The 25,708-nt window shown below is 35.5% G+C and overlaps 2 protein-coding genes across 4 annotated transcripts; both read left to right on the plus strand.

Annotated features, from left to right (window-relative positions):
- Nucleotides 1–1,264: 1,264 nt before the first annotated feature.
- On the plus strand, nucleotides 1,265–14,144 carry LOC131666128 (uncharacterized). 3 transcript variants are annotated; one of them, XM_058938530.1, is made up of 7 exons: nucleotides 1,324–1,339; nucleotides 1,444–1,754; nucleotides 7,283–8,631; nucleotides 8,713–8,870; nucleotides 9,910–10,173; nucleotides 10,794–11,063; nucleotides 11,414–14,144. In XM_058938530.1, exons 2-7 carry the CDS (start codon nucleotides 1,670–1,672, stop codon nucleotides 11,616–11,618), a joined length of 2,331 nt encoding a protein of 776 aa, XP_058794513.1. In that variant the 5' UTR covers nucleotides 1,324–1,339; nucleotides 1,444–1,669; the 3' UTR covers nucleotides 11,619–14,144. The 3 variants fall into 3 exon arrangements, with proteins under 3 accessions (XP_058794515.1, XP_058794513.1, XP_058794514.1); XM_058938532.1 differs by having other exon boundaries at nucleotides 1,265–1,754; XM_058938531.1 differs by lacking the exons at nucleotides 1,324–1,339; nucleotides 1,444–1,754 and adding an exon at nucleotides 6,524–6,909.
- Nucleotides 14,145–15,213: 1,069 nt separating this feature from the next.
- LOC131666125 (ubiquitin-conjugating enzyme E2 Q2) lies at nucleotides 15,214–25,030 on the plus strand. The gene is made up of 6 exons (XM_058938525.1): nucleotides 15,214–16,002; nucleotides 19,927–20,274; nucleotides 20,368–20,527; nucleotides 20,593–20,744; nucleotides 20,830–21,127; nucleotides 21,205–25,030. Exons 1-6 carry the CDS (start codon nucleotides 15,841–15,843, stop codon nucleotides 21,234–21,236), a joined length of 1,152 nt encoding a protein of 383 aa, XP_058794508.1. The 5' UTR covers nucleotides 15,214–15,840; the 3' UTR covers nucleotides 21,237–25,030.
- Nucleotides 25,031–25,708: the final 678 nt, after the last annotated feature.

Genomic DNA, 25,708 nt, shown 5'->3' on the forward strand with positions numbered 1-25,708 from the left:
AAAAATTAAGAAATAAATAAAACAAGAACAATAAATCAAATAAGATAAGTTAAGCATAGTAACTAAGAAAATATGGAAAGTTCTGCTGTTGAAAAATTATCCTGTTATATATATATGCGTGTATTATACATTTGTCTCGTCTCATTGATTTTGTCCTTTAAAGAAATTTTTAAGGTTATGAATAGGTTAATAAAACATTAAAAATGTTAATGCATGAACTACACAATGATGAAAATTTACAATCCATAAAATTAAGTTCAACTTCGTTTTAATAATAGTAAAAAATGAGCACGACTATTAATATGAAGTATATCAAAAGTTGATGCCTAACAAGGATGATAGGTTAAATCGCTCAGCTATGTATATTACCTAATCAAGTTCAGCGCATGCGCAGTCACGGGCAAACATTATTTTAGCCTCACTAATCTGAAAAATTCGATAATGTTGTAATTTTTAATTTTAAGCTAATAATGAAAATTGAAAAAAATGAAAAATGCCTTTTACACATATTCATTTTTTTAATCTCTAAAGGTTTAACCTACTTTCCATTTTATAACCGCTTAGAATTTGCAAAGGTAACATATATGCACACAAATTTCTAAAACAATTCGTTAAGTAAAAAATAACGTAAAGCTCAAAAAGCCAGAAAAGCAACTTTATGTTCTTTGTTCAGTAGTTCCTTGGCGTCCCTCATGATTTGTGGTAGCGCTAGGGTCGCGGTCGCCACGTAATGGCCGTGCCTACGCCCAAGGCAATTAATCACTCTCACGACAGCGACTTCCGGTACGCTTTTTCTATACATAGCATAGACAGAGAAAGATAGATCAGACAGCATTCTCTCTCTCTCGCTCTTTAGCGAGCGAACGACCTAACCTAACGTAGCTTTCCTTGTATGTGCACACACATGTGCACACATGCTCAGACTTCGCAGGCTCGGCCTTGTGGAAATTTTCCACTCCCGTTAGAGAGTATGCGCTCTTCCCCCACCAAATGCCAGCGGTCCCGCCACGTGATCTGTGCACACAAAGAACTGGCAGCCCCTACCACCTCGTTTATAGCTTCGCCAGTACCCCCCACCAGTCAATCGGATGTCAACGGCTAAATGGCGGCTGAGCTTAGTTGTGTAAGTTTTAGCTATCTAGTGGGGGGAGAGAGAAAGCGCTCTCGGTTTACATTGGTAGAGCCATGCGGGGAGCGCGGCGGGCAGCAGAGGAGAGGTGGCAACGTTCCATCCACGCTTACACGCTCACCATCATCGAACATCAGTCGGCTGCTTGTGCGCGCGGCGTTTTCTCAGCTAAGTTTTGTCATAACCGCCGCTATGCGATACACACGTCAGGTGTTGTAGCTTTCAACGGTATTTTACGTATGAAATTGCAACTTTTATAGGTTACAAGGACTGACATATGTGTATGTTTTTTTTGTGTTTTCTTGAATGTGTAGATAAAAAAATGATTAAAAGAAAATTGCCGGGCGCGTGTTAATACTTGCGCGCGCTCGCTACGACGGTGTTTTGTTTATTTCTCAAGTTCAAAGCAGTTGACTTTAGTTTGGGAAGTTATATAGCGTGTCATTGAAAAGTTCCAACGGAAGACGTTTTTTTATTCGTTTTTTTATTCCAAAAAAAGTGGAGCTTTTTTTGACAACGACGTCCTTACCGTGAGAAATTATGTGCATGGATGTCCAGAACAGCGAGAAGATGGGGGACAACCTCGACGAAGAAGTGCAAATAGTAGAGGCACGCATCGATAAGGGTAAGCTAGATCTTTGACCTTTGAGGTTATGCCTCGATGAAATCTCATCTCTCTCTCTCTCTCTCTCTAAAGTTTTTTATCTTTGGATAATTTATTCTCTCATTTATATCGTCTTCAGACACTATTTAAATTTTTAGTACTTTTGTAATAAATCAACTTTATTTTTATCAAAATATATTCGTTCATTTTTTTTTATTTAATAATATTCAATCACTACTCAAAGTATTTTTATACTGTAAAATAATCACAGTATTGACTTCATTCAATTAAAGCGAAACAATTGTGGAAGGTTTTTTCTATGCAACTAAACCCTATTTCGGTTTGCGCGCGCTTTTCACGCGTTGAGTTGTACACACGTTTGATGTACATCGGTCTGTTTTCGATTAGCAGTCGCCGCTCTCGAGATGCAGCCCGCGTGCGCCGCACGCTGTCAGTACAGCACGTTGCCCACTCAGTGGTATGTCTGTAGTGAATGCATTTTTTCAAATACGAACAGCGCTTAGCTCTTAGTTGTACGGGTGGATGCTTTTTTTTCTTACGATACTATTGAACTAATTCAGATTTACTTTTTTTTTCCATGTAATATCGTTGTAATTCTATAAATATATTTCTTTTACAATGACTGAGAAGATATCGCATTCGATCAACGCGCTCAAGTGAGATTGCATAATACTGCCTTATTAATACTAAAAAATTCGATAATGTGTATTTTTTATTTTAAGCCAAATGAAAATTATTAAGAATTATAAATGTGTATAAAAATACACATTTTCATTTTTTTAAACTTTATTTTATTTATACCTTGTAGTAAATCGAGATATAAGTGAAATGAACAATGTATTATTGATAGATATTTGTTTGCACATAAATATGGAATAGACACTGGTCGATTTTATTATACTATCATTTTTTATCAACTAGACCACTTAAGTAGTATCATTTGATTATCCGTAATAGCATTATACTTTCTTGAACAATAATCTGATATGAATTTTTTTATCCCATGTAAGAATTTTTACTTATTTTGAAATGTTGATACACAGTTCTCAAAAATAAAATCCAATTCTGAGAACAAGCTTATAGAAAGAAAATACTGGCATCGCTATTGCGCATGCTTGACAGTCACGTGACTCGTTATTGTGTCATAAACTGTTATTTTAAGAATACAAAATGGCGGATAGATTTTCGTAACTGTTTTATTTTTAAACATTTTTACCGCTCTATAAAATATTGGCTTCCGCTTATAAATTATATTTTTGCGGAAATATGAATAAACAATTTCAATTTATAAAAAATTTTCCACCTAACTTAGCATCAAATTAAATATGTGCTAAGTCATTTTAAGTTACTTTATATTTTAGCACGTTACTATAAGTAACTGACGTAGTAAAGAAACTAAACGGTAAACGGATAAAGATGATATCATTCAATAATCGTCTATCTATATTGAACTGCAAGACAAAATTTAAATACAGCGGCAAGCGCTCATATGAAAACATGAATAATTGATCAGTTCGGTTCCTAATCTAATAAAATGCGCAGGTTCGCCTCTTATATATAATACAGACTAAAAAAGCAGCGCGTTAGCTGGTAAGTGCGTGTCTGTATTGCTCTCACACGCAGCCACCACTACTTAGAAGAACGACAATCTCGCGTTCGTCGAGCTCGGTAAGTTGCGTGCGGCCCGGTACAAATCAGCGCCAGTACCGAACAGAAACTGCGTGTGTATAAGAGCCAATGCCCGTACTGGCGCTGATGCTTCCGAAGCAAAGGAAGGAGGTGGAATGTGATGTAACAAAAGAGGTAGTTTACGAAGATACACGAGAATTGCCGAATAGCAGTTTGGTCAATTGGTGTTTGTGTATGTATGTACATGTATGCATTTGTGCGTGTGAGTCGTGCAGCTGAGGAGATACAGAGAGAAAGAGAGAAAACATGCCAGCTGCAGCTCTTGTGACGGCCATTTCGCATATTCGCGAACTATGCATGGTATTGAGAAAGGACCCCATGCATGTTGTGATAAAAAAATTTCGTTTTAGTTCTTCCAACTGCTAGTTTTTTTAATTTCTTATCGTTTTTTCCTTTGTTTAAACTGCACTTTAGCTTCCTCTTTGATGCGCGTATTGGCTGTCGCCAGCGTGCATCGGGATATAAAGATAAAGGCGTCGGTGCATGTAGATAGTGTTATTGTTAATGTTGTGGAATATTCCTTTGAGGTTACGTAAGCCTTCTTCAATGCTAATAATAATTGCGAGTTAAAGCAAAAATAATGTATGACAAACTGGGATTTCAAGGATAGATAAATTATGGTATGCTAAGTGCATTGCGCAGAATTATGACTAAATTCGTTAAATTAAGCATTTGATATAATTTGTTTCGAAAAAAAAAAGAAATGTTGCAAACTATCATGTACAACTATTTACTTATAACTTTTTCCCGAGCGTAGCTCGAACGTTGCCATTTTGTCTTACTCAAGAAGCGTTATCCCTACCACTTAAGTACTGCGCATGCGCAAAGACTCACAAAGCCACGTGGAACAGAAACCAACAACAAAAGTATCTTGAAACTGTATGTAATGGTTTCAATATTGAAGGTTAATTATTGTTGATAAGTAATTTTATTTTATTGTAATTTTATTGTACTATATAACCATTTTCCTTACCACCTCAGTTACCAAGTAAAGTGGATAATAACTTTAATATTTTAAGTTAATAAGAATTTGTATATAATTTTCTAAATAACATTGATGAGTTGAAATAATAACGTTAGTGAGGGGACAAGTTCTTCATTACAAAATCAGATTTAATATTGAATTGTAGAATTGTTTAGAAGCTACCCAAATAACATGGTAGATCACGTGGTACAACCCAATTTAGGTACAACGAAGATCTCTAACCCGTGGTAGCTAGTTCGATAAATCAACTACACGATACAAAAGACAACTCATCAATACGAGATTACGCCCAAAAAATAAAAAAAAACAGTGGTTCCATCGAGTATATGTGTGAAAAACCGTGCCTGTAGATTCGGCAACGTCGCGCACGCTCGTAAATCAACTTTAAAATAATAAGCTTATCGTGGTGTAGGTAGGTCCAGTACCCATTCGTCTTGTATGTGTGTATCGTCCCAGTACAGGATTGCGCAGTGGTAGGCTGGACTGGCCGGGTTCTGCGCAGCTTTGGTTCTCCCACCACTAACTTGCGTTTCCCCCGCCACTCGACACATTCCATTGCCCTGTGGTGGGGGATACGAGAGTGCGGTGTGCAAGCAACGGTTTATATCTATATATCCCTGGAAACGTTTGCCAATCTTGGCACTTTGCCTGAAAGAGCATATCGACCGTGCGACGTTGTCGCGTCGCGGGGGCGCGCATGTAGGGATCTCTCGTTCGCAAGCGCACACGGAAACCTGGACCGTCTTTAGCCTCTCGTCTCTCTGCATGTATACGTACAAAGTGTATGCCGATGCAGCTGCGTTCTGTGCGCTGTGGTCCACGCGATGCAGCAATGATCGCTTGCTGAATCGATAAACATTTTGCTTTTTTTTGGGGTCGTAATGGTATGGTTTTTTTTATATTTTAGAATACATTTGCTTGTGGCCCTTTTTACATTTTTCTTTGAGATATACTGCTTTTAATTTTTGCAATTTAATCAGCAAAAGGTCTGATATATCAATATTATTTAAAATGATACTTATCGCGCGTTTTAATTGTATTCCAATTGATTGACGAAACATCGTTGTTGGTAACCGAGTCAACTGAGTCATCATGAACAAATGCAAACAAATTGAAAAATCGATTTTTACTCACGTTACCGAGAGGCGAAAACAAATAAGGCAGAAAGCTTTTGCTTGGGGCTTTAAAAAGCTGAAAAACTGAAAGAGTTGTATTTTGTATGAAGCAAATATTTATTGTTACTGTAGTCGTACTCGAAATTGAATTTAATTAAAAACGTTATAAATATATGAATATATATAATATCTTATATATATTCATGCTACATTTTTACATTTTAGATTTAAAAGATTGAAAAAACAGCCCATATAAAGTCCATACCCTTTAAAAATTTAACACTAAGCATGCGATTAAAATTTTGTAAACAAACTGTTGACACTTTTAAATTTACTTTTAGTAAATTAATTTAATTTTTAATTCAAATTAATTCACCAAATTCATGTGAAAAACTTCTACTAAAAATATAATTTCTTTAAAAAGTTGCTGTCCCATTTCACAATTATTTAGTTTATTTCGTAGCATGTTTTTTTATAATTTTAATTTTTGGAACAATCGACATTCTCCAACGCAAATGAGCATACTAGACTAGCGGATATCACGAATTCCAGGGAAATTAGGTTACCAGTTATGAGTCATAATCGAACAAGATTTTTTTTCTTGATGCAGACCAATGTAATTAAAAAAAAACTTGAAGTCATTCAACCTAACAAGCGAACACACTCTCAGAAAATTCAAAATGTAAAAAATGCTACCGGTCGTCGGATAAACACGAAAGCGTGCGTGCAAAAAAAAAAAAATAAAAAGAAGCCAGAGAGCAAATGACATTGTAAAAAGGAAAGCCCGTAAAAAAGTGGTACAACAGTGTACCTATGAGAGGTACTAGTCGTCTCTCTCGCGCTTTCTCGCGAAGTGAGACAGCGCTATATAGTGCGCAATACTAACGTAGCCGTACAGCCACGCAGACACATGCATGTATACACATATACAAGCCAGTACTGCTCCTCGGCGCCGCTCTCGGTCGTCGCGAGAACGCGCGTGGCGCCCCCAGTCCTCGGCGACGCGCCGTCCGGGTCGCTGCTATTAACGTTTGCCACTCAACCTTTCTAACCTAAAACCACAAGCGAGGAGGTGTGGTTCTCTCGAAGATGCTTTTCATTTTTCATATATCCTAGTGCGCGAGTCACCCTGCTCTTTAGACACGCGTACACTTAGTCGACGTATCAATATATATCACACTTCCTTATACGCACACATACACGCGCATTGCTGCTGTTGAGGGAAAGAGAGGAACGTACATAGAGTGCGGGACCTCCTCGCGGTAAACAACCACGGAGTAAACTTTCGCCGCCGTTGCCGTCGTCGTGGAGCTGCTGCAACAAACGCATACAATTAACGCTGTCCCGATGTACGTTACGGATGACGGTACGTTTTACCTCCATATACTTAAGCGACGGAGTGAGAGAGAGAGAGAAAGAGAGAGAGAGAGAGAGAGACACTTGTCGAGGCTCACTGCGATGCTAACTCTCACGGAGGATGCTCATTGACGTTAGGTATACCTGAAGGATGAAGCTACATACGAACTGAAAATTTTATAATGACAGGGTTCTCACGTCATTTATAGTGCAGTTCAAAATTTGTAAATATTTTTATGTTTAGTTTAATGGTAATTCGACAATAAAAATACATTGAATAACATTGAAAGTAACCTTGGTGTTTCTAATCATTCATTAGAGATCCTTGAGAATTGAAATTTTTGAGTTACGACTGATCGAATACTTCTATTTTGATATTTCAGAAGCACTGAACAAAGTACCAGTGAAGCAAGAACGTCCAGATGAAGCAGAAATCAGGGAATTGGCTGCCAAAATGGTGGAAGCAAACAAGGCGAAAATGGGTACAGCTGCAGCCCAGGCAGCAGTAGTTACTTCTGTTATGCCACCAAGGCCGCCAGGGTACAATCAGCAGCTGTCTGGACTATTAGGCTATTTCAACAACAGCAAGAAGCCAGTGACAGATCCAGCCTCTCCAAAACCTCAGTTAGAGGGCAAAGTCGCATTAGATGATGAAAGCCAAAGAGGACGCTTTGGATGGACAAGCTTTGTTGACAATCACATACCTTACATATTCAGGGCCAGTGAAAAGTACTGCGCAGTCAGGATTCTGGAGTCCAAACTGCTCAATAAGTACCTCAGTTACCTTCACTCTGATATCTACAGTTGCACATGCATTAGGAGTTACTACATTACTGAGGCTGAGAGTAAACTCTTAAATGAGATCAACATGAAGCACTGTGAGAATCAGTTTGGCCGAGAACAATTCACTTGCAAGGACCTGGTTGTCAGGCTAGTGGATGCCAAGGAATTCTATACGTTTCTGGATGTGTGTTACACAAAGCTGACCTCAGCATCTAATCAGAATGCTCTTGTTGGGCATAACAAACCAGACAAGTGTGGATTCATAAGAATCAACAAGGAGTCTGTAGTTCCATATACTATCAAAAGTGGCCTCAAGTTTGTTCCCCTCTTCTATTTTGAAGGTGAAACGGACAATCTCAAGCTCAAAGCAGAAAAGTTGGAGGGCTGGGACCTGTCGTACTTAAAGTTCTGCTGCAAGGTACAGGGTATAAGGAATGAACTGTTTGCGAGTGAAACGTGTTCGGTGATCAGTTTGAATGACATTAAGAGTTACTTTCCTCCTGGTACGGGCTTTGAGGACTATTGGCCCAGCAAAGTGATGGACTCTCAATTGTTAGTGACTAACAAAGGTAGTGGTAGTGGTGGTGGTTGGACAAAACAACCTCCTGCACCTCCGGTTACAAAATCAGTGCAGAACAATGTGTCAAAGAATTCCATGAATGCAAGGGGTGCAGCATTGCAAAATATGTTGCCACAGCGTAATTTACCTGCGTCTACACTGCAGAGAGTCAGTCAGAGGCCAGTTGTTACTACTCATCCAGTTCACTCTGCGCCTTCTGTCGCATCCACTATTAGGAATAACCAAGTTTCTCAGCCAATGATGAATGTTCAAGCGACGGTAAATGGATGGTCTGGACTAGTGGGTGGACAGCCTACATTTCCGAATCCACTTGTCTCACAGGCTAATTCTATCATTAGAATGACACCAACTAACTTGAATATGCACAATGTAAGAATGGATACTGAAAATGTTAACATGTTATTTATTAGAGTATAACTATTGAAATAACAAATGATTTTTATATTTTAGCAATTAGCTGTTAGTAATAAAAGTTATAATAGACCATCTTCAAGGAGTAGAACTGAAACTCCACAACAGTACCCAGTATATTCAAATACAACTATGCAGCCAGCTGTACCTCCTCCTCTCATTAGAGCAACTGCGCATTCCAGTCAACCTAATCTAGGGTAAGATTATCTTTGTAGCTTGTTTTTTTATCATTCTTGTTACATTTTGTATAGATAATCAGTTTTTTGTACTATTTATCGCATTCATTTTCAGCCATCTATAGCATTTGTACAAAGTAGTATACAATAACCATTATGGAGAATAGACAGATAAACATTGAATGATGTGATAATACTAAAATGAACTTTTCTCATTCTTTGAAAACAAAATTGAATGGCCAAATAATGTTATTTATTCTGAAAATTAGGTGCATTTCTAATTCAAATTTACAATAATAATTACTGTTATATGTGTTGAGATTTTAATACAACAAACATACGAGCATCATTTGTAGTGAAGTTTATTTGTCTATTCCTTGCTTATATTTAATATCACTTTTGCACTAATAGGTTCATGAAGTAAAGTTGTAAATTGTCTAGTTGTCCTACTATTCATTTTTGTACCTTGTACATACAATATTGTATTTTTTAATATAGTTATCCAACCTATGGGAAGGATGACTGGTGAGTCCCCAATATTATGTGTAATATTCACTTTATATATATATATATATATATATATATATATATATATATATATATATATTACGTTATATCTACAATAGAACAAACAGGAAACAGCATGAGAAGCATTTTGAAAATAAAAATAATTTTTTCCAACACTCAACTACCACTCTGTTTTCATTTATAAAGACAATATAGTTTTATCATCTTCGAATTTAATTTCTACTAACATTTATGTAGGCAAATAAATAGAATGTTTTGCATGAAAACGTGGCATAGATACACATATACCATATTTTGTCATACTTTTATTTAGGAGACTCATCTTTAGTCTTTTCCATTGATTTCTGAAAATAAATAAATTACAACACATAGCTTGTTTGATTTATGCTTGAATCATTCGTTTATACAATTTTATCCCCAAGTGTACATGTACACGCATAAAACCAATCAATAACGCTAAAAACATTGATATGTGCCAAATTCGTGCGCGACAGTTCTGCATTAAAGAAGTTGTACATTTCCTTCATTGCAGGGTATCGACAACGTATACATCACCGAGCCTCGGCGTACCAAATCCAGCGACGGCAAGCACTTATCCTCAGATGTTAGGTCTAAGCGCGGAACAAGTGCAAGCATTGTTACCACAGCCAACATCGGCAGCGTCGCTGATGAGTCATGCACAGAGGCATACGTCACCGGTACTGAGTACCAGTCATCCAGCTGCTGCACATAGCAACAGTCACACTAAGTATCCACCACCGCTCATACCCGTTAACGGCAGCAGCAATAACAATAGGTGAGACACAAACACACAGATGCTGCTGCGTTATTTCTTGTAAAACTTTTACCTACTTTTTTTAGTTTGTATAAGTTCACGTAGTTCTTCTTTGTTTGTAAATTTAGCACATTTGCAAAATTTAGGCATACTCTTATACATTTCACCTTTATTTCTCTCTCTCGCTCTCTCTCTCTCTCTCTCTCTCTCTCTCTCTCTCTCTCTCTCTCTCTCTCTCTCTCTCTCTCTCTCTCTCTCTCTCTCTCTCTCTCTCTCTTTGTTTTTTTCTCTTTTTGTTTTTTTCTCTTTTTGTTTTTTTCTCTTTTTGTTTTGTAAAACCGTTGCGAGGCGAACATTTTCTGTTGTAATACACGGAAAAATGACACTATGTTGTAATTTAGCGCAATTTGTGTAAAAATAATTCAACATTGACGAGATTATTTGTTTTTGTAATCAATAAAATACATTTAAGAATTTTAAAAAAACGGTTTCTTGCTGTTGTCATTTTGTTGTGACTTTGTTGATGTTTGTTTGTTTGTTTGTTTGCTTGTTTGTTTCTAAAAAGAAAAAGGAATATCGGCATAGAACGGGGTGAAAGTTACGTTGTAAATTGGTTTGTTTGTGTGTCTTGTGTGTTTTAGGGATTCGAGAGGTCGAAAACCTTTAATTCCAATAGCCGACACACATCCTTCGCAATTGTCGGTTAATTGTCAAGTGCAACCTTACCAAGTGCAGAAAGCATTGGTAGAGGATAAATTGGTGCCGTGCATCAATTTCAAACCTTACATTTACTCCGAGCTACTGATGACATTGCCCGATTTTGTGGCGCAGTTTTTCCCTTCATGCGACATCGAAAGTTGCCGGCAAGTCTTGAGCGATGTACTCATGGTTGAGCTTTACCAAGGCAACAGGTATGTGAATATTGATCTTATGAAAAGGGTTTGTAGGTATTATTTTATACTGAATTATTTATGGAATAGTGAATAATAATATTCGCACTCGGATTCAGCATAGGAAATATCTCGAAAAATCGTCATAAATGCATGGATTATATTGTTAATGATTACAACGTTCGTTAACCATTAATTTGTAAATGAATAACATTAGCTTCTGAATAATCGATCACAACGAATTAGGTTCAGAGTGAGTTGAGCAGCATCAGGGGTATTCTAATCGCGTTGACCTTTTCGAGATTTAATAGAAATAAAATGAATAAATCATTGATTTAGTTTCAATATCTCTGTCTTCTGTATTCTCGTAGACTACAAATGGAGATGCTGATGAAAAATGGGAAATGCACTTCGTTAAACGAGGAGTTACCGTTGATCCAGGTACGCCAGATAATGCAGTACATGCCGCAATTGAAATACATGCTAAAGAATCGAAACATGGGTATACCTGCTCAACCGCAGCCAGCTCACTCGAACGAGGAGCACTCGGCGAAGAAACGACAGCGCACCAGCTAGGACTGGCTACAGCCATACTGGCCAACCTACGATTACTATCACTCCGCCTTCTAAATTTTTTTTTTCGGAAGGTGCAAACTTAACGCACGTTAAACGATTTTTTGCCCTTAAAAATAGGGAAAAAAGTAACCGCTGCAAGCGGCGTTGCAAGGGTTCGAAAGAAAACATGACCTACAAGAGAGAAGGGGAGAGAGTAGATACACACACGGCGTTACTTTTCTCTCTTTTACGATGGTTTGGAATCCCACTATGACGAGAGTGTAAATAAACGATTGACAGACAAAAAATACGAATGATGCAGAGGTCAGGCGGTTGATTGTTTAAATCATATCTAGTTTGGAAGGTATTTTCTGAATATTCGGCTAAACTTTTTGCGCTTATTTTTTTCTTTGATGAAAACTGACTGATGGTGATCAATCTATTTCATTAGTTTTAAATCGAGTTTATCATGCCTCGATAGATAGATTTAAAATATCAACGGCCAAAACCTCATCAAGTTCCTAGTTATTACATATGTAATCTGATAGAAGAAGATGCCACACTGGCATACATCTAACGCTGATTCGCCTTTGTGCGAAAATGCGACATTATTTATACACGTAGATTTACCGCAACGGTTTCTTCAACATAATAATAATGCTGCTGGTACTCAAGCATCTTTTTTCAAGTCAGCGTTGCGCTGTATTTTTCTTTTTTTTTTGTTTCGGTCATTTAAAAGATATTAATAAATAAAGTCACATGTTATTTATAAATTATGATTTTTAATTTTTTATTTATTTTACTTCAATGAAACATCAATTTTGTTACACGATATAGTTTGGATTTGATTGCCTATTGAAGTCGGATTTAACTAATCATATCCCAAAGTGTCAATTTATTTAATTAAGCTGTTACATTTCCTCTTAAAGCTGTTATAATAGTATCATGATTAATAGATGAAAACGTAGTCTTCCTCAAAAAGCTATGCAGTATTTATTAAATAAACCCACCTCGGATGAAAAAAAAAATTTTTATTGAAGAAACCGTATTAAAAGTTTTCCGTGCAGCACTACCCTAGATAATACAGGAAAAATAAATAGAAAGAGAGATCACGAGAGTTCGCTTGACAAGGAAGAGAAGCTATACCTATATGAGTGACTTGTCACACGCAAGAAAAAAAAAAAGAAACTATAGACTTTTGCAAACAATGATTAGATGATTGAGACAACGGCATGTATAATGCCTATTAAACGTCTACTGACAGTTTCTGAGGTTCGCTAAAGAAATTGTAAAAAGCTCTAAATATGTATATTTCGAGACGTATACATGTACATATAAATATAAACGCTACGGTATTAAATTCACGCGCACGGATTATTCTCGCGCCTGAATTCTATATCTGTCAAATATAAGGAAGCAGAATAAAATAATAAATTTGCTTAGTAAAAGAAATACGACTATCCTGTTACGGCAAAAATGGTATATTTTATTATTTATATAAATTGTATCTAATCGAGCGCGTGACTTGAAAGATTCTATTTGCCATTTTGGAATGAAAGACTAGAAATACAAGAAGATAAAAAAAGAGAACGAATAACGGACTGGCTTCGTTGGACGATCTTCCGCGTCGTCGATTTAAACTTCGCCCCCCCCCCCTGCCCCTCCCAATCTGTTATATACCGCGTTAGTGTGACTCTGAACATTTGTTTAATAACCTAGCAACCGATATATATGTGATGGATTTCACAATAAGCAGGATACAATACATTTCTTTTACACTACTTTGTTTTTCGCGAGCACGCGTGTTGCAAACAGGAAAAAAACAAAGTTTATATACAGTACTAGAAGAGAATTATAATTTATTGTTTCAATGCTATAGCTTTATTTAAATTTCAAGACAATGTTTTTAATATATAATTATTGCACTTTACTGTAAGTGTGAGGTAAAAAGATTTCAACTTCATTGACGTGTGATTTCAGTTATGTATAAATAAACAATGAACAAAATAATTGAACGGCGAAGAAAGACAACTAAGACTGTTATAAATCAATTATGTAAATTCTGCTACAAACCGTATAGAAATTTGTGGTATTTCTATAATCATTTTATATTTGATTTTTCCTTTTTTTCTCCCCATTCTAATCGATCAATTACGTACCACTTACTTTTAATTTACAATTGCCTTTGAAGAAAAAATCGCATTTCGGCTTTCTATTCATTACATCGCCGTTGCAAACTAAAAGTATGGAAAATTCAGTGAGTGACAAAATATGGTGTGATTAAGAAAAAAAAAAAAGTCGTAGAAACCTAAAGGTATTTTGTATATCACTGAATCTCGAGAGAAAAGAACTGCGAGACCTTCAAGTCCAAAATTTAGAATTTATCTGTAATTTTTAAGGAAGCCGTTAGTTTAGAGCATTTATTTGTTAAAAGAAAAGAAACTTGTTAGAAACAATACATGTACTATAATTTATCACTTCATCGTCTGTAAATATAAACTCATAAAAAGTAAACTAGAAATAATAGATATTTCAAATAAAATCGTGATAAAGAAATATTCCTTCTGTATTTTTATCTTTATTTTTGCTGTTAACACAGATTTCTATGTAATTATATATTTTTTTTGTGTTACGATGTATGCCGATGGGACTTTCATGATTTAGTTTACTGATCTTTTCAGATATATGTCTATGCTTTTCACGTATACACTCTGCGTTAATTGCTTTTGATCTTCCGCCGTTTCTTAAGTGCATTGATAATCAATAATATCATAGAATTGTAAATTAATTTGTTAATAACGACATTCTCGTTGTTAAACAAATTTGGGTTGACTACCTGTCCCTTTCTTACATTATCTTCAAAACCTAGTGCAAAATATGTCTATATACATTCTTTTGGCAATCTTGTTAGACATGTAATTAAAAATTGCTCGAGCTGACATCACGTGGTTTGTGCATAATGCAGATAGAAATACAAATTTCAAAGTACCGAAACTTTTCACGAACAAGTGTCAAAAGTTACCAACATAATCTGACCAGACCATCGATGACTCACATTTCTCAAAAAACTAAATTTTCGAAACCTGTCAAAGATCAGCAATTCAAACTATCTAAAATTTGTCCAATTGCGCGGCAGTCTAAACATTGACGAAATTACTATTCGAGCGAGGCAAATATCTCGAAATAATGGTTAGTTTGCTGAAGCCACCCTTAGCTGCAATTGATTCAATTGGATAAAAGGTCTATAACATTATTAAACGAAAAGAAATACGGTTATTCTAGTTTTTTTTGGAAATAATTCAATAGATATTAAATTGCAAATATCCCTGGCATCATCCGTCTGCTGGCAAAGTTCATCTGTACGATAGTTCGCAAATTAAATCTTGCCGCGGTATACAGTCGGTACAGCAGGAGAAGGGGGAAATATAACAAAATTATAACTAAAACATGCAAGAGCAAGGAAGGCAGCGAACATCATCGTTCGCTTCGTTTTCTTGATATGTATGACTGCCTTATTTTCGTCACTCGTAATTCTTGCGTATAGTTCAGAGACAATTATGTCGATCGTAGCCATACCAAACATATAATAGAGCGCCATCTGTCCGTGAAAGCCGGTATTTTAGTTACCGAGAACTGTAGTTATTAGCAGATCTCGTAGGTATGTATCTCATGTGCAGCAGTGTGGTGCAGTAAAACACACACAGTGAGCAGATTCCCCCCGGTGGCCTGCTGCTGCTGCTTTGTTCCTTTCCTCTCGTTTCGTTTTCGGCGTCTGCATTATAACCTTCGGACGCAGAACGAAAGTGTTGTTTTTTTTTCGGTCGGCATCAAACGAAAGGGCGCAAAAGAGTGTGTGCGACGATTGACGAGCGAGCCATTGCGTGTGGGAGCAGCAACACACACATACTCACAAAAACACGGAGAGCGCCGTCGCCATTTTCCTCTCTGGGCAGCCTGTTTTTCCCCGTGCTTCTTTCTCTTTTTCGCTGTCTACAATGCAGTGCCCGTGAATAAAGTGCGTCGACAGTTACAATTGTTGAGGGCGTGTGGTGGATGTAACAAACGGCTTCCACGAAGCTGAGCTTCTACTGTAGATAACACGAGACTGAGACCAAGGATCTCAATTAAGCTGATCATCACGGCAGTGCCTACGGGCAGCTGAGGCCGGCGGCTCTGGCCCAGCCCCCTCAAAAAGTTACAAATCCATTGTTGAAAGACCGAGGAGTAAGAGAGAGAACAAGATATGGCTTGTTTGAATACCCTTAAACAGGAGATCAGGACTCTCGAGTCCGTGTTCCCCAAGAGTCATGAACGCTTCCAGATAATGTCGGCCAGCGTTGACGAACTCAGCTGTCGATTCGTCGGCAAGAATGGCAAGAAGTATGAGATTCACGCTAATATCACCGTGAGTATCATTTTCTCCTTTTTGTGTCGTACGTGTGCGTGTGCGTATATATGCTGTGCATGTTGTGTGAACTCGTGTGCGTATGCCGTGCGTGTTTGTATTCGAATGTGCAAGAGAAAGACAGGCGAAGGAAGGGTCTTTGTTCGTTTCGCACGCGGATTTTTCGGCGATAGCAACCTGCATGGGAATCGATGGGCGTCTGTGCGCGCGCGCGCCTGCTGAGGTCAATGCATGCGACGAGGGTAAGGCCCGAGAGAACGCAAGAGGGCTCAAGCGAGTGCGAGCACATATTGGATTTACGGAGCTTTCGAGTTTGTTACGACGAGAGTGAGTTTATTGATCATGGGGTTACACATTCACAAGGCTTGTGAGAGAGAGAGAGAGAGAGAAAGAGAGAAGAGAGAGAGAGAAGAGAGAGAGAGAAGAGAGGAGAAGAGAGAGAGAGAGAGAGAGAGAGAGAGAGAGAGAGAGAGAGAGAGAGAGAGAGAGAGAGAGAGAGAGAGAGAGAGAGGCTTGTTGATTAATGTTGGTTAACGGTGTGCGCTTGCTGAAGCGATAAAGCTTTCGGAATATGTTAATTGCTTACTCAGGCTATTATTAATTTTGGATACTTGCTGCCGTACTGTATGTTGCAATATTTGCATACACAAAACTAGATGATTGATATAGATTATCGCTATTCTGGCAAGTTGCTAAATTTTCATGAGGATACGCATTCATCTGCCAGTAGTTTTTTTAAGCGCAATATATCGTATTAAATATGTACGATTATACTGCGTCCTCGCTCTCCTACATTACATTTGCAAATATTATCGGCCACTAGGTTTAATCTCACACGTTCAAGTCCCATAAAGAGAAAGCGCCCTCTATTAGTTCGCGCCCGACTTCAATCTTCAGTTTTTTTCGTGTGTGCAAGGCGTCAACACGTCCTTTTATCAAGTCGAAAACTAGTTAATTAAGAGTTATTAAATTAACTTTAGTGCAAGATGGAAAGAGAAAGCATAAGAGTGATGAAGAGAGGTTGGAGAAGTACGCAAAAAAGATGAAAAGGATCAAAGAGAAAATAGAATTTTGAATAATTGAGGAATAGTTCTCAATTCTCAGAATCCTGCGAAGATAGATTATAATAAAGAAAATGATGCTTATATTAATTTGTTGTACAGAAAATATTTATAAGGACGTTTGATTTCTGTTAAATCAGTGATTACCTTAACAAATTAGAGCATTGAAGATGAATGTAAGAGTATTTATTAAATTGCTGGCAGTTTCATATATAGAGAAGGGAATCTTAAGGAGATAAGGAGTTATAGGAATAATACAATGAAAAGTACAACTGCTCAAATAAGTTGACTGCATCCAAACTTAATGAAATAATTAGTGTAATGAAAGAGGTTGTGGTTAGGAGGGATAAATATATGATTGAGATACAAAGTATTGTTGGTATAAGATAATTTCTATAGTAGGTTTTTTAATGACCTTATTGTATGAAGGTGCTGAAGAAATTGATCTTGATATTGTTTTGGAATGTTTGACCATTTAACAAAAAAGCTGGTTTAGAAAGATACAAAAATTGATGAATTTTTATATTGTAACTAATTAACTGAATTAGCTGAAATGAAAACTCAACCAGCTAATAAAATTTACAGCATAAATCCAAAACAAGGAAAGCAATTTTTAAACTCAAGGTTCTTATTCATATGCCTAGCTTTTACAGGATTTGTATCTACAGGAAGATTACAGAAACAATAGCTTTTTTTCAGAAACAAACAGCAGTTTATGAATCAGAATACTCAGACAATTCAATACCCACCAGTTTAATAAAAAGAGGAAAAGAATAATTAGATAGTATAAGTCAAATAGCTGGTAGTTTAACAAAAAATTTCATTTGTGTATGGAAAAAGATTACTGATGAAAAATTTGTCTTAAATTGTTTATAAGGTTATAAAAGTCCACTATCTAAGCAAACAAAACAGTTTACTTGAGTTCAAAAGTAGGAACCTTTTTAAAATGTTATTCAAATTAAAAACTGTCAGTTAGCCATAGATATATTTTTGAAAAAAAGAGCAATAGTTAAATGTATTGAAACAAAAGGTCAATGGATATCTCCGTATTTTTTAGTTGAGAAACTAGATGGCTCTCATAGATTCATTTTTAATTAAAAACAATTTAATAAAATTGTATTAAAAGAACACTTCTGGAAAAAAACCAATTAAAGTTTTCATTGTTTAAAGATTTGATTGTTGGAGAGCCTATTGTACTTATACCTGATTCAAAATTATTATCATATTGTAGGTCAAAATTATATCTAAGATTTGATATCCTGTAAAGTATCAGATAATCCTTTTTAAATAGAAATATTCTTAAAAAGGCATCAGAATTAATATTAACATCTTTAAGTAAAAACACATTAAAGCAATATGCAGGTCCTGTAATGTATTGGAAAATCTTCTGAGAGAAGAATAATTTAGATATAAGTAATGCAGAACTAAATGAATTAATTAATTTTTTAACTTGGTGCTTTGACGTGAGTGCCTCATATGGTACATTGAATTTGTGTTGAAATGCTATTTCTAAAATGAAATTGGTAGTCATGTTGATGATAGATTTAAGAAAGGTGTTTGAAAATCTAGACCTTAAGAACCTAAATATAATAGCACATGGGATGTTGCGATAGTATTGAAATATGAAGAAAAAATTGAACATTGCAGAATTAAAAAATTTTGTAATTAAAACAGTAACTCTTCTAGCCTCATGTTCTGCTCAGAGAACACAAACCTTAGTAAAGTTGACTCAGCTCAAAGTCTCTAATAGACTTGAAATTAACATTTCAGATTTACTAAAAACTTTGGGTTCAGGTCGTTATCAACCAGTCCTACAATTAGCTTGGGTTGAAGATAATCCAAGACTTTGTGTTGTTTCATTTGTACTGTATTGTATAAGGCATCATCAATAAAAAATGATATTGACGAATTGTTTTTATCAAACCAATTTTCAAACCAAAAATTCAACTCATTCACGCTATTAGTTCTACTACGATTAGTGAATGGGGTTGGGTTAAAAAATGCTTAAAATAGAGTGGAATCAATGTATTAATATATTCACTGCTCACTGTACGCGATATTCTACTTCTTCAGTTGCAGAAAATAATGTTGATATAAGACTAGAAGAAGAATGGTGGACTGGACCGTAAAACTGATCCCGCTATTTTATGTTTTTGAAATATATTTCGGAAGACCGATACTAAAAGATGATTTTGAATTCACAAAAGTCATATTAGAAAATAGTTTGCAGTAAAATTTGTATAATTAATTGAGTCTTTATCATTTTACCAATGGACTCTAAAAAACGACATATATAGTGTGGGAGAGCGACGACGCAGTATGGTTATACGATCAAACGAACTTACCTCAATCGAAATTATATGAATACATTACATTCCATTCGTATACCAATAAATAATTATGTAATCCTACCCTATATATCATTGGAAAAATGAAATTCGAGTACTTACCCCTGTTTACTCTAAAAAAAGTCCGGCGCGAACTAATAGAGGGAGCTTTCTCTTTATTGGGTCTTAAACGTGAGATTCAGCCTAGCGGCCAATAATACTATTTTTTATAATGTATTCGAGCGAGGACTTCATATAATTTCAGTTGAACATTACCGACAGGATAATTTGTTTAATTGTATAAATATGTTGATCAATTATAATGGCAGTCAACTGAATCAAAATGAAACTCGAAAGCAATCAAATTAATTATTATGCTTCCACTACATTCAATTAGCAATTCATAGTACTCAAATATTTATGATAATCATACAAACAGATCATTTAAAAAATTTTCTGTTGAAAAGAATCATTCATTAATAGTTGAATGTTCCTTCTACTAATCATTTAAATCATTCCCTATATTTTATTTACAGGAAACGTATCCCTCTACACCTCCTGTATGGTTTGCAGAGTCTGAGGAGACAAGTGTCACAAATGCTGTACAAATATTGAGCAATACCACTGGCCTTGACAATCATGTCATAAACCAAGTGGGAATCCTCCTGAAAGAACTATGCCGCCTGCATTCCTTACCAGAGCCACCAGATGTAGAACGCCTCAGAGCATCATTTGATCCTTTAAGATTAGGTGCAGCAACGGATTCTACGCCTCAGCGGATGGAGGCAGATGACGTAGAAGATCTGGAGGATGATGAGGAAAGTGAGGCTGAGGAGGATCTACATCTAGACATGGATGAAGGAGAAACTAATAATAAGAATAAGGTATGTCTTAATATATAAATTTCTTTACTAATAGGATAGTGATTAAATCTTTTTATTGTGCAAGTGTAATAATAATGGATGGTTTTTATATAGGGAGAAGAGATGGCACTAGAGCACCTTGCAACGCTGGAAAGGTTGAGACAAAACCAGAGACAAGATTATCTGAAAGGCTCTGTATCTGGTAGTGTACAAGCTACAGATAGACTTATGAAGGAACTGCGCGACATTTATCGTAGCGACAGTTTCAAAAAAGGCAAGTGAATTTTTTATGAGATGTAAAAAGATTAATATTTATATAAATGATTTTTACAATTTCAGGAATGTATAGCATAGAACTCGTTAATGATAGTCTGTATGAATGGAATATTAGATTGAAATGTGTAGATCCAGATTCTCCCCTTCATAATGATTTAGTATTGTTAAAAGAGAAAGAGGGCAAAGATAGTATACTACTAAACATGCTTTTTAAGGTACACTTTACCTCTTACTGAAAGTTAAATTGAATATTTTTAGATGCAGTAAACGATGATTAACGCACGACAATATTGTTTGCAGGAATCATATCCCTTCGAGCCGCCTTTTGTGAGAGTGGTCTATCCGATGATATCAGGCGGTTATGTCTTGATAGGGGGAGCCATATGTATGGAGCTGCTAACGAAACAGGGCTGGAGCTCGGCCTACACGGTTGAAGCGGTTATAATGCAGATATCGGCCACTCTCGTAAAAGGCAAGGCGCGTATACAATTCCAGCCAACTGGCGGTGGTGGCAAGGTTTGCAGTGGACAAGGACAGTATAGTCTCGCACGTGCCCAACAATCTTTCAAATCCCTCGTCCAAATACACGAGAAAAATGGTAATGAAGATAACAATAACGTAATGGAATTGTCTTGTGTACTTGTTAATTGTGAATTTATGTGGATTATATTACAGGTTGGTTTACACCGCCGAAAGAGGACGGTTAATTCGGATTATTGTGCAACGGGGTGACAATATTGATGCGCGCTTATATATGAGACTTTTATCGGTGACTCTGTGCCGAGCAAACAATAGTTACGAATATAAATGATTTGATACACAAAACTCAACATTTACATAGGTAACTTTACATGCTTAAGAATAACTAAATTAATCATGTATTCGACCGCGAGAAGTTTTTGTCGCGCAAAGTAAACTCAAATTGATGTGTTTAATTTTTTTCATGTCTACATTTAGTTATTATTTTTCGATATACATTTTTATTGCGCCACCATGCAACAGCAATTTATCTTTTTACTTTGTCATCTGTCAAGTGGGATTAGTTTTACGTTCGTAGTAATTCGATCGATTGTTTCTCTCTCTCTCTCTCTCTCTCTCTCTCTCTCTCTCTCTCTCTCTCTCTCTCTCTCTCTCTCTCTCTCTCTCTCTCTCTCTCTCTCTCTCTCTCTCTCTCTCTCTCTCTCTCTCTCTCTCTCTCTCTCTCTCTCTCTCTCTCTCTCTCTCTCTCTCTCACTCTCTCTCGCTGTTTTAGTTTCTGAGTATAAAAACGTAAGCGTTATTGTTTGAAAATAACTTAGTATTCGTAAAATCTTAACTAAATGAATACACATAAAAGGTATAAAAAAATGATATACAATCGAGTGTATGCAAATGTGCTTCCTTTTTCACAGAAAAAATGTAGAATTTCAAAAATAGTTAAGTAACTTTTTATTATTATTTTTCATTTAAATTTGCGGAATGAATCAGCACCATATTTTATGGAGAAATGAGATTAAACAGTGTTATTAGCTTTTATAACAGATAAAGTGCGTTGAATAAAATGGAGTTGACGTACATTCTGTTGCATTCTGGCTCTTATTTTCACGTATTAGGGGTATGACTGATTTATTGCTTACATGTATGGAAGTATTGCATAAGTGATGGTATTATTCATCGTGTGTATAGATCCAGTATATATGATAAATGTATACCTATAACTTTTTGATATAAATGGAACTAGTTATATTTGATTAGATACACATATAAGTTAAATTCCAGGTGCCTTTTTAAGTTGTACAGAATACAGTTTTTTTTCTAATTTATGTTCAGTTTGTAAACAAATATTACTGGAAAAAAGTCTGATTTGTGAGTTTTATTAATATGGGTAGAAAATGATTATCCATTGTTCTGAAAAGATGAAAAGAATAGTGTTTTTACATTTTTAGGTAAAGGTTTCATGCATTCATTTGAAAAACGTGATAAATATTTTTATAATCGATAGTATGATTGGATTTAGTAGCATAAGCAAATTGTAAAATACATTTTTGCACAATTTTTCTAATAAGGCAAAATTGTAACATACTTTTCAAGAGTTACAGGACTGTTATGAGCGACTATTTTTACTTCAAATAGCTCGAGAGCGTTCAATCGTAAATAGTGACTATAATAGTTGCTAAAGATATAAACACTGTTTACATAAGAATTTTTGAAAGCTTCACCTTGAATCTTGATCTCTAATGCCTATAATGAACTTGTAACTTTTGAATAACTTTTAATCATCATATATGAACAATTTCTAAACGTCAAGTGTACAGCTTAGTGCAATATTATTAGAGCTTAACGTACGAAATCGTCAAATAAGAAGGCCAATTTATATTACATGTAGATAAATATTCAATTATGTCAAATTATTTTTAAAGATACCCTGTAAAGCAGTTCTCAAATTATTTGGTTTTATTTTCGCCTAAATGGGCATATTTTACTGTGCATAATTACTGCTAAAAGTTTTCGTCGAATTCTAATGTCAATATAGGGTGCAGTCAATATGACATGAAAAAATATAGTACACGTGAATAGAGCCATTATGCATCATTTATCTTGAAAGCGACAGATATATGTCATAACTCAAGCGGTCGGTTTATGGCAAAGTTTTTTTGCATATTGAGTAACTCCATAGAATAAGACATTTTATACAATTTAAACAATTGTATTAATAATTTAAAATTGTTCTTCATGAAAGTTCTGTATTATTGAAACCAAAATGTTTTTGCTACGTATTGAGTTGTTTTCGATTGTATTTTTAAGAAAAAAGTCATGCATAAAGCATTAAATTTCATTCATATTGTTCTTACATTGTTCGAAATTATGTCATGAATATTCATTAGTGAAACGCGAATCGTGTAAATTTTTCTGAGACGAAGTAAAAAGCATATCGAATCTCACAAATTTAGTAAATTATTAACACGATACAGGCGTTATTTTTTGTATGAAAATTGTGTCAGTGAATTGTAAATTGATAAATAGAAACTAAAGGAAAAAAAATACGAAAAAAAAGATTTCACCTTAGACTGTAGGACAAGGGTGGACAAAAAAGCTTGAATATACGTTATAGATCGCGACCTAATATCCTGCGAAAAAAATAAAAAAAAACAAAAGAGAAGAAAAAGATGTCATAGAAATTACTTAGTGTCGGTCAATGATTCATATTGTTCATGGTCAATGAAACCAATAGTTGGCTATAAAAAGACTCATCATGCATGTAAATGGAAAGCACATTTGTTGTAAAATATAAAAAAAAACAATTGTGATTGGTATTTGCATCATTTGCGAAACAATGAAAAGATGAAGACGTGATACGAGGTGAAAAATTTGTTACGATTTCAAGGATTACAATAAAAAATTGTTAAGCCCATCGAAAAAGTAAAATTGACAATGTTTCGGCAATCAGACGTAAATTTATCGCCACTCTTGTCAGCCGTCCTCTTCTTTATAAAGACAAGTTTTCGTCTGAAGAATAATCTCAATTTCAGCTCGAATCTTCGTAAAAAAAAGAATACGCACGCGCGAAGACTGAAAACGAATCAAGCGCCAGACTCTTCCTTTCTATCCTTCGATTTCTATCTCTTTTTCTTTCCTTTGCTTTCTAAACTGTTGGCGGGAGGGAAAAAGCCGAAACTCGTAGTGTATTTGGCGTAAGTGATATAAAAAAAAAAGAAAACCGCAGAGTGCAATAAAAAGAACACTTTTCTTTTGCGTTAAAACCGCACAAACATACCGAAACATGCACCGCTGATATCGCGAAGCGCCTTTTTTTGTAGTTCGAGGAGTTCGTACTGGCATACGAGACAAAGAAAACAAAACTTTTCCCTCTCATCGAGGTATTCTCCTCCCGGTGATGCGACCGAACTGATATATATTGTATAAATTTTGATTAATTTGTCGTTTTTTTTGGGGGTGAGAAGCACGAACCTCGTTGATGAAAGAGAACTTATTAGTGGCCGTTGTCCACTCTCTCTCCCTTTTGTACGTAGTTTTCTAACTGTTGAGTATCCGAAAAATCGACCGACAGAGTCACACACCATGCTGTACATAACACATCAAATACCAGGTAGCCAACTCTTTTTATTTCTTATTATTTTCTTTCGTTTTTTTATATATATTTTCGGCACGGTTTTTCGGATACGCGCGCGTGACATGCGTCTCGTGTACATTGTTTCACCTGTGTCTATATACACGCAGAGCAGCACCTCTCTCCTTCCCCACCCTCGTTTTACTTTTGTAAAATACTTGTATGCGTGTGCATCGAGGAGCGCCTCGCTCGTTCAGAGTTACTATAAATGCGCTGCGGAAATATATATATTATGTGGATATCGAGCGTTTTGTCATCACTCATTATGTGTCGTGGTCGACGTTTCATTGTAGCTCGGTTCATTTATTATATACCTTTTACCATCGTCATTTAGTTTTGCGTTTCATTATGTTAACTATTATTTAGGAGATACCTGTGAAAGGCAACAATAAAGAATTTTAATAAAAAAATTAATCATATTTATTATTTACTTTTTTTTTGGGTGCCTTCTTATTTTTATAAAGATGAACGCTATAAGCTATTCTCACTTGGTTTTCAAAGCTCAGGTTTTATGGGCAATGGTGTACTGAACGCATTATCAGATCATTTTAAAAAAAGTTCAATTTCGTTCATTAAAATATATGTACATTACCGTTCACACGAAATTTCAACTTAAAATACTACGCATTAAAACATCTATTTAATTAATTCGATTGAAAATTGTTTGAAATGCGATTGAAGCATATCACAAGTGATCATTTTTATATGGGTAAATGTGGAAAACTGCTACAAGTTATGACAATGAATTTATTTTTAAAATAAAATTTGTTCTCTAGAAAAATTTTTTGTATCCAGGATTTGATTCCTACCAAAAATATTTTCTACTGAAATGCATGAATATTTTAGAAGTTGAATGTTGAAAAACGAGTATTTTACATTTTTTACTTTAATTAAAAATTTATTTAAGAATTACAATAATATAGATGTTTGTATTAAAACAAAAAATTTGAATTACGTATCTTAAGAGGGTAACTTTATTTTGATTTTTCGATTTGGCGGCATATCTAAACAAATTATGAAAACTCGTTCAAGGTTATGTTTAACGACCGTTGTAGGATTAAAAAATTGCCA

Source organism: Phymastichus coffea, unplaced genomic scaffold (assembly GCF_024137745.1).
Source record: "Phymastichus coffea isolate CEN01 unplaced genomic scaffold, Cenicafe_Pcof_1.1 PCOF00056, whole genome shotgun sequence".
Classification (NCBI taxonomy): domain Eukaryota; kingdom Metazoa; phylum Arthropoda; class Insecta; order Hymenoptera; family Eulophidae; genus Phymastichus; species Phymastichus coffea.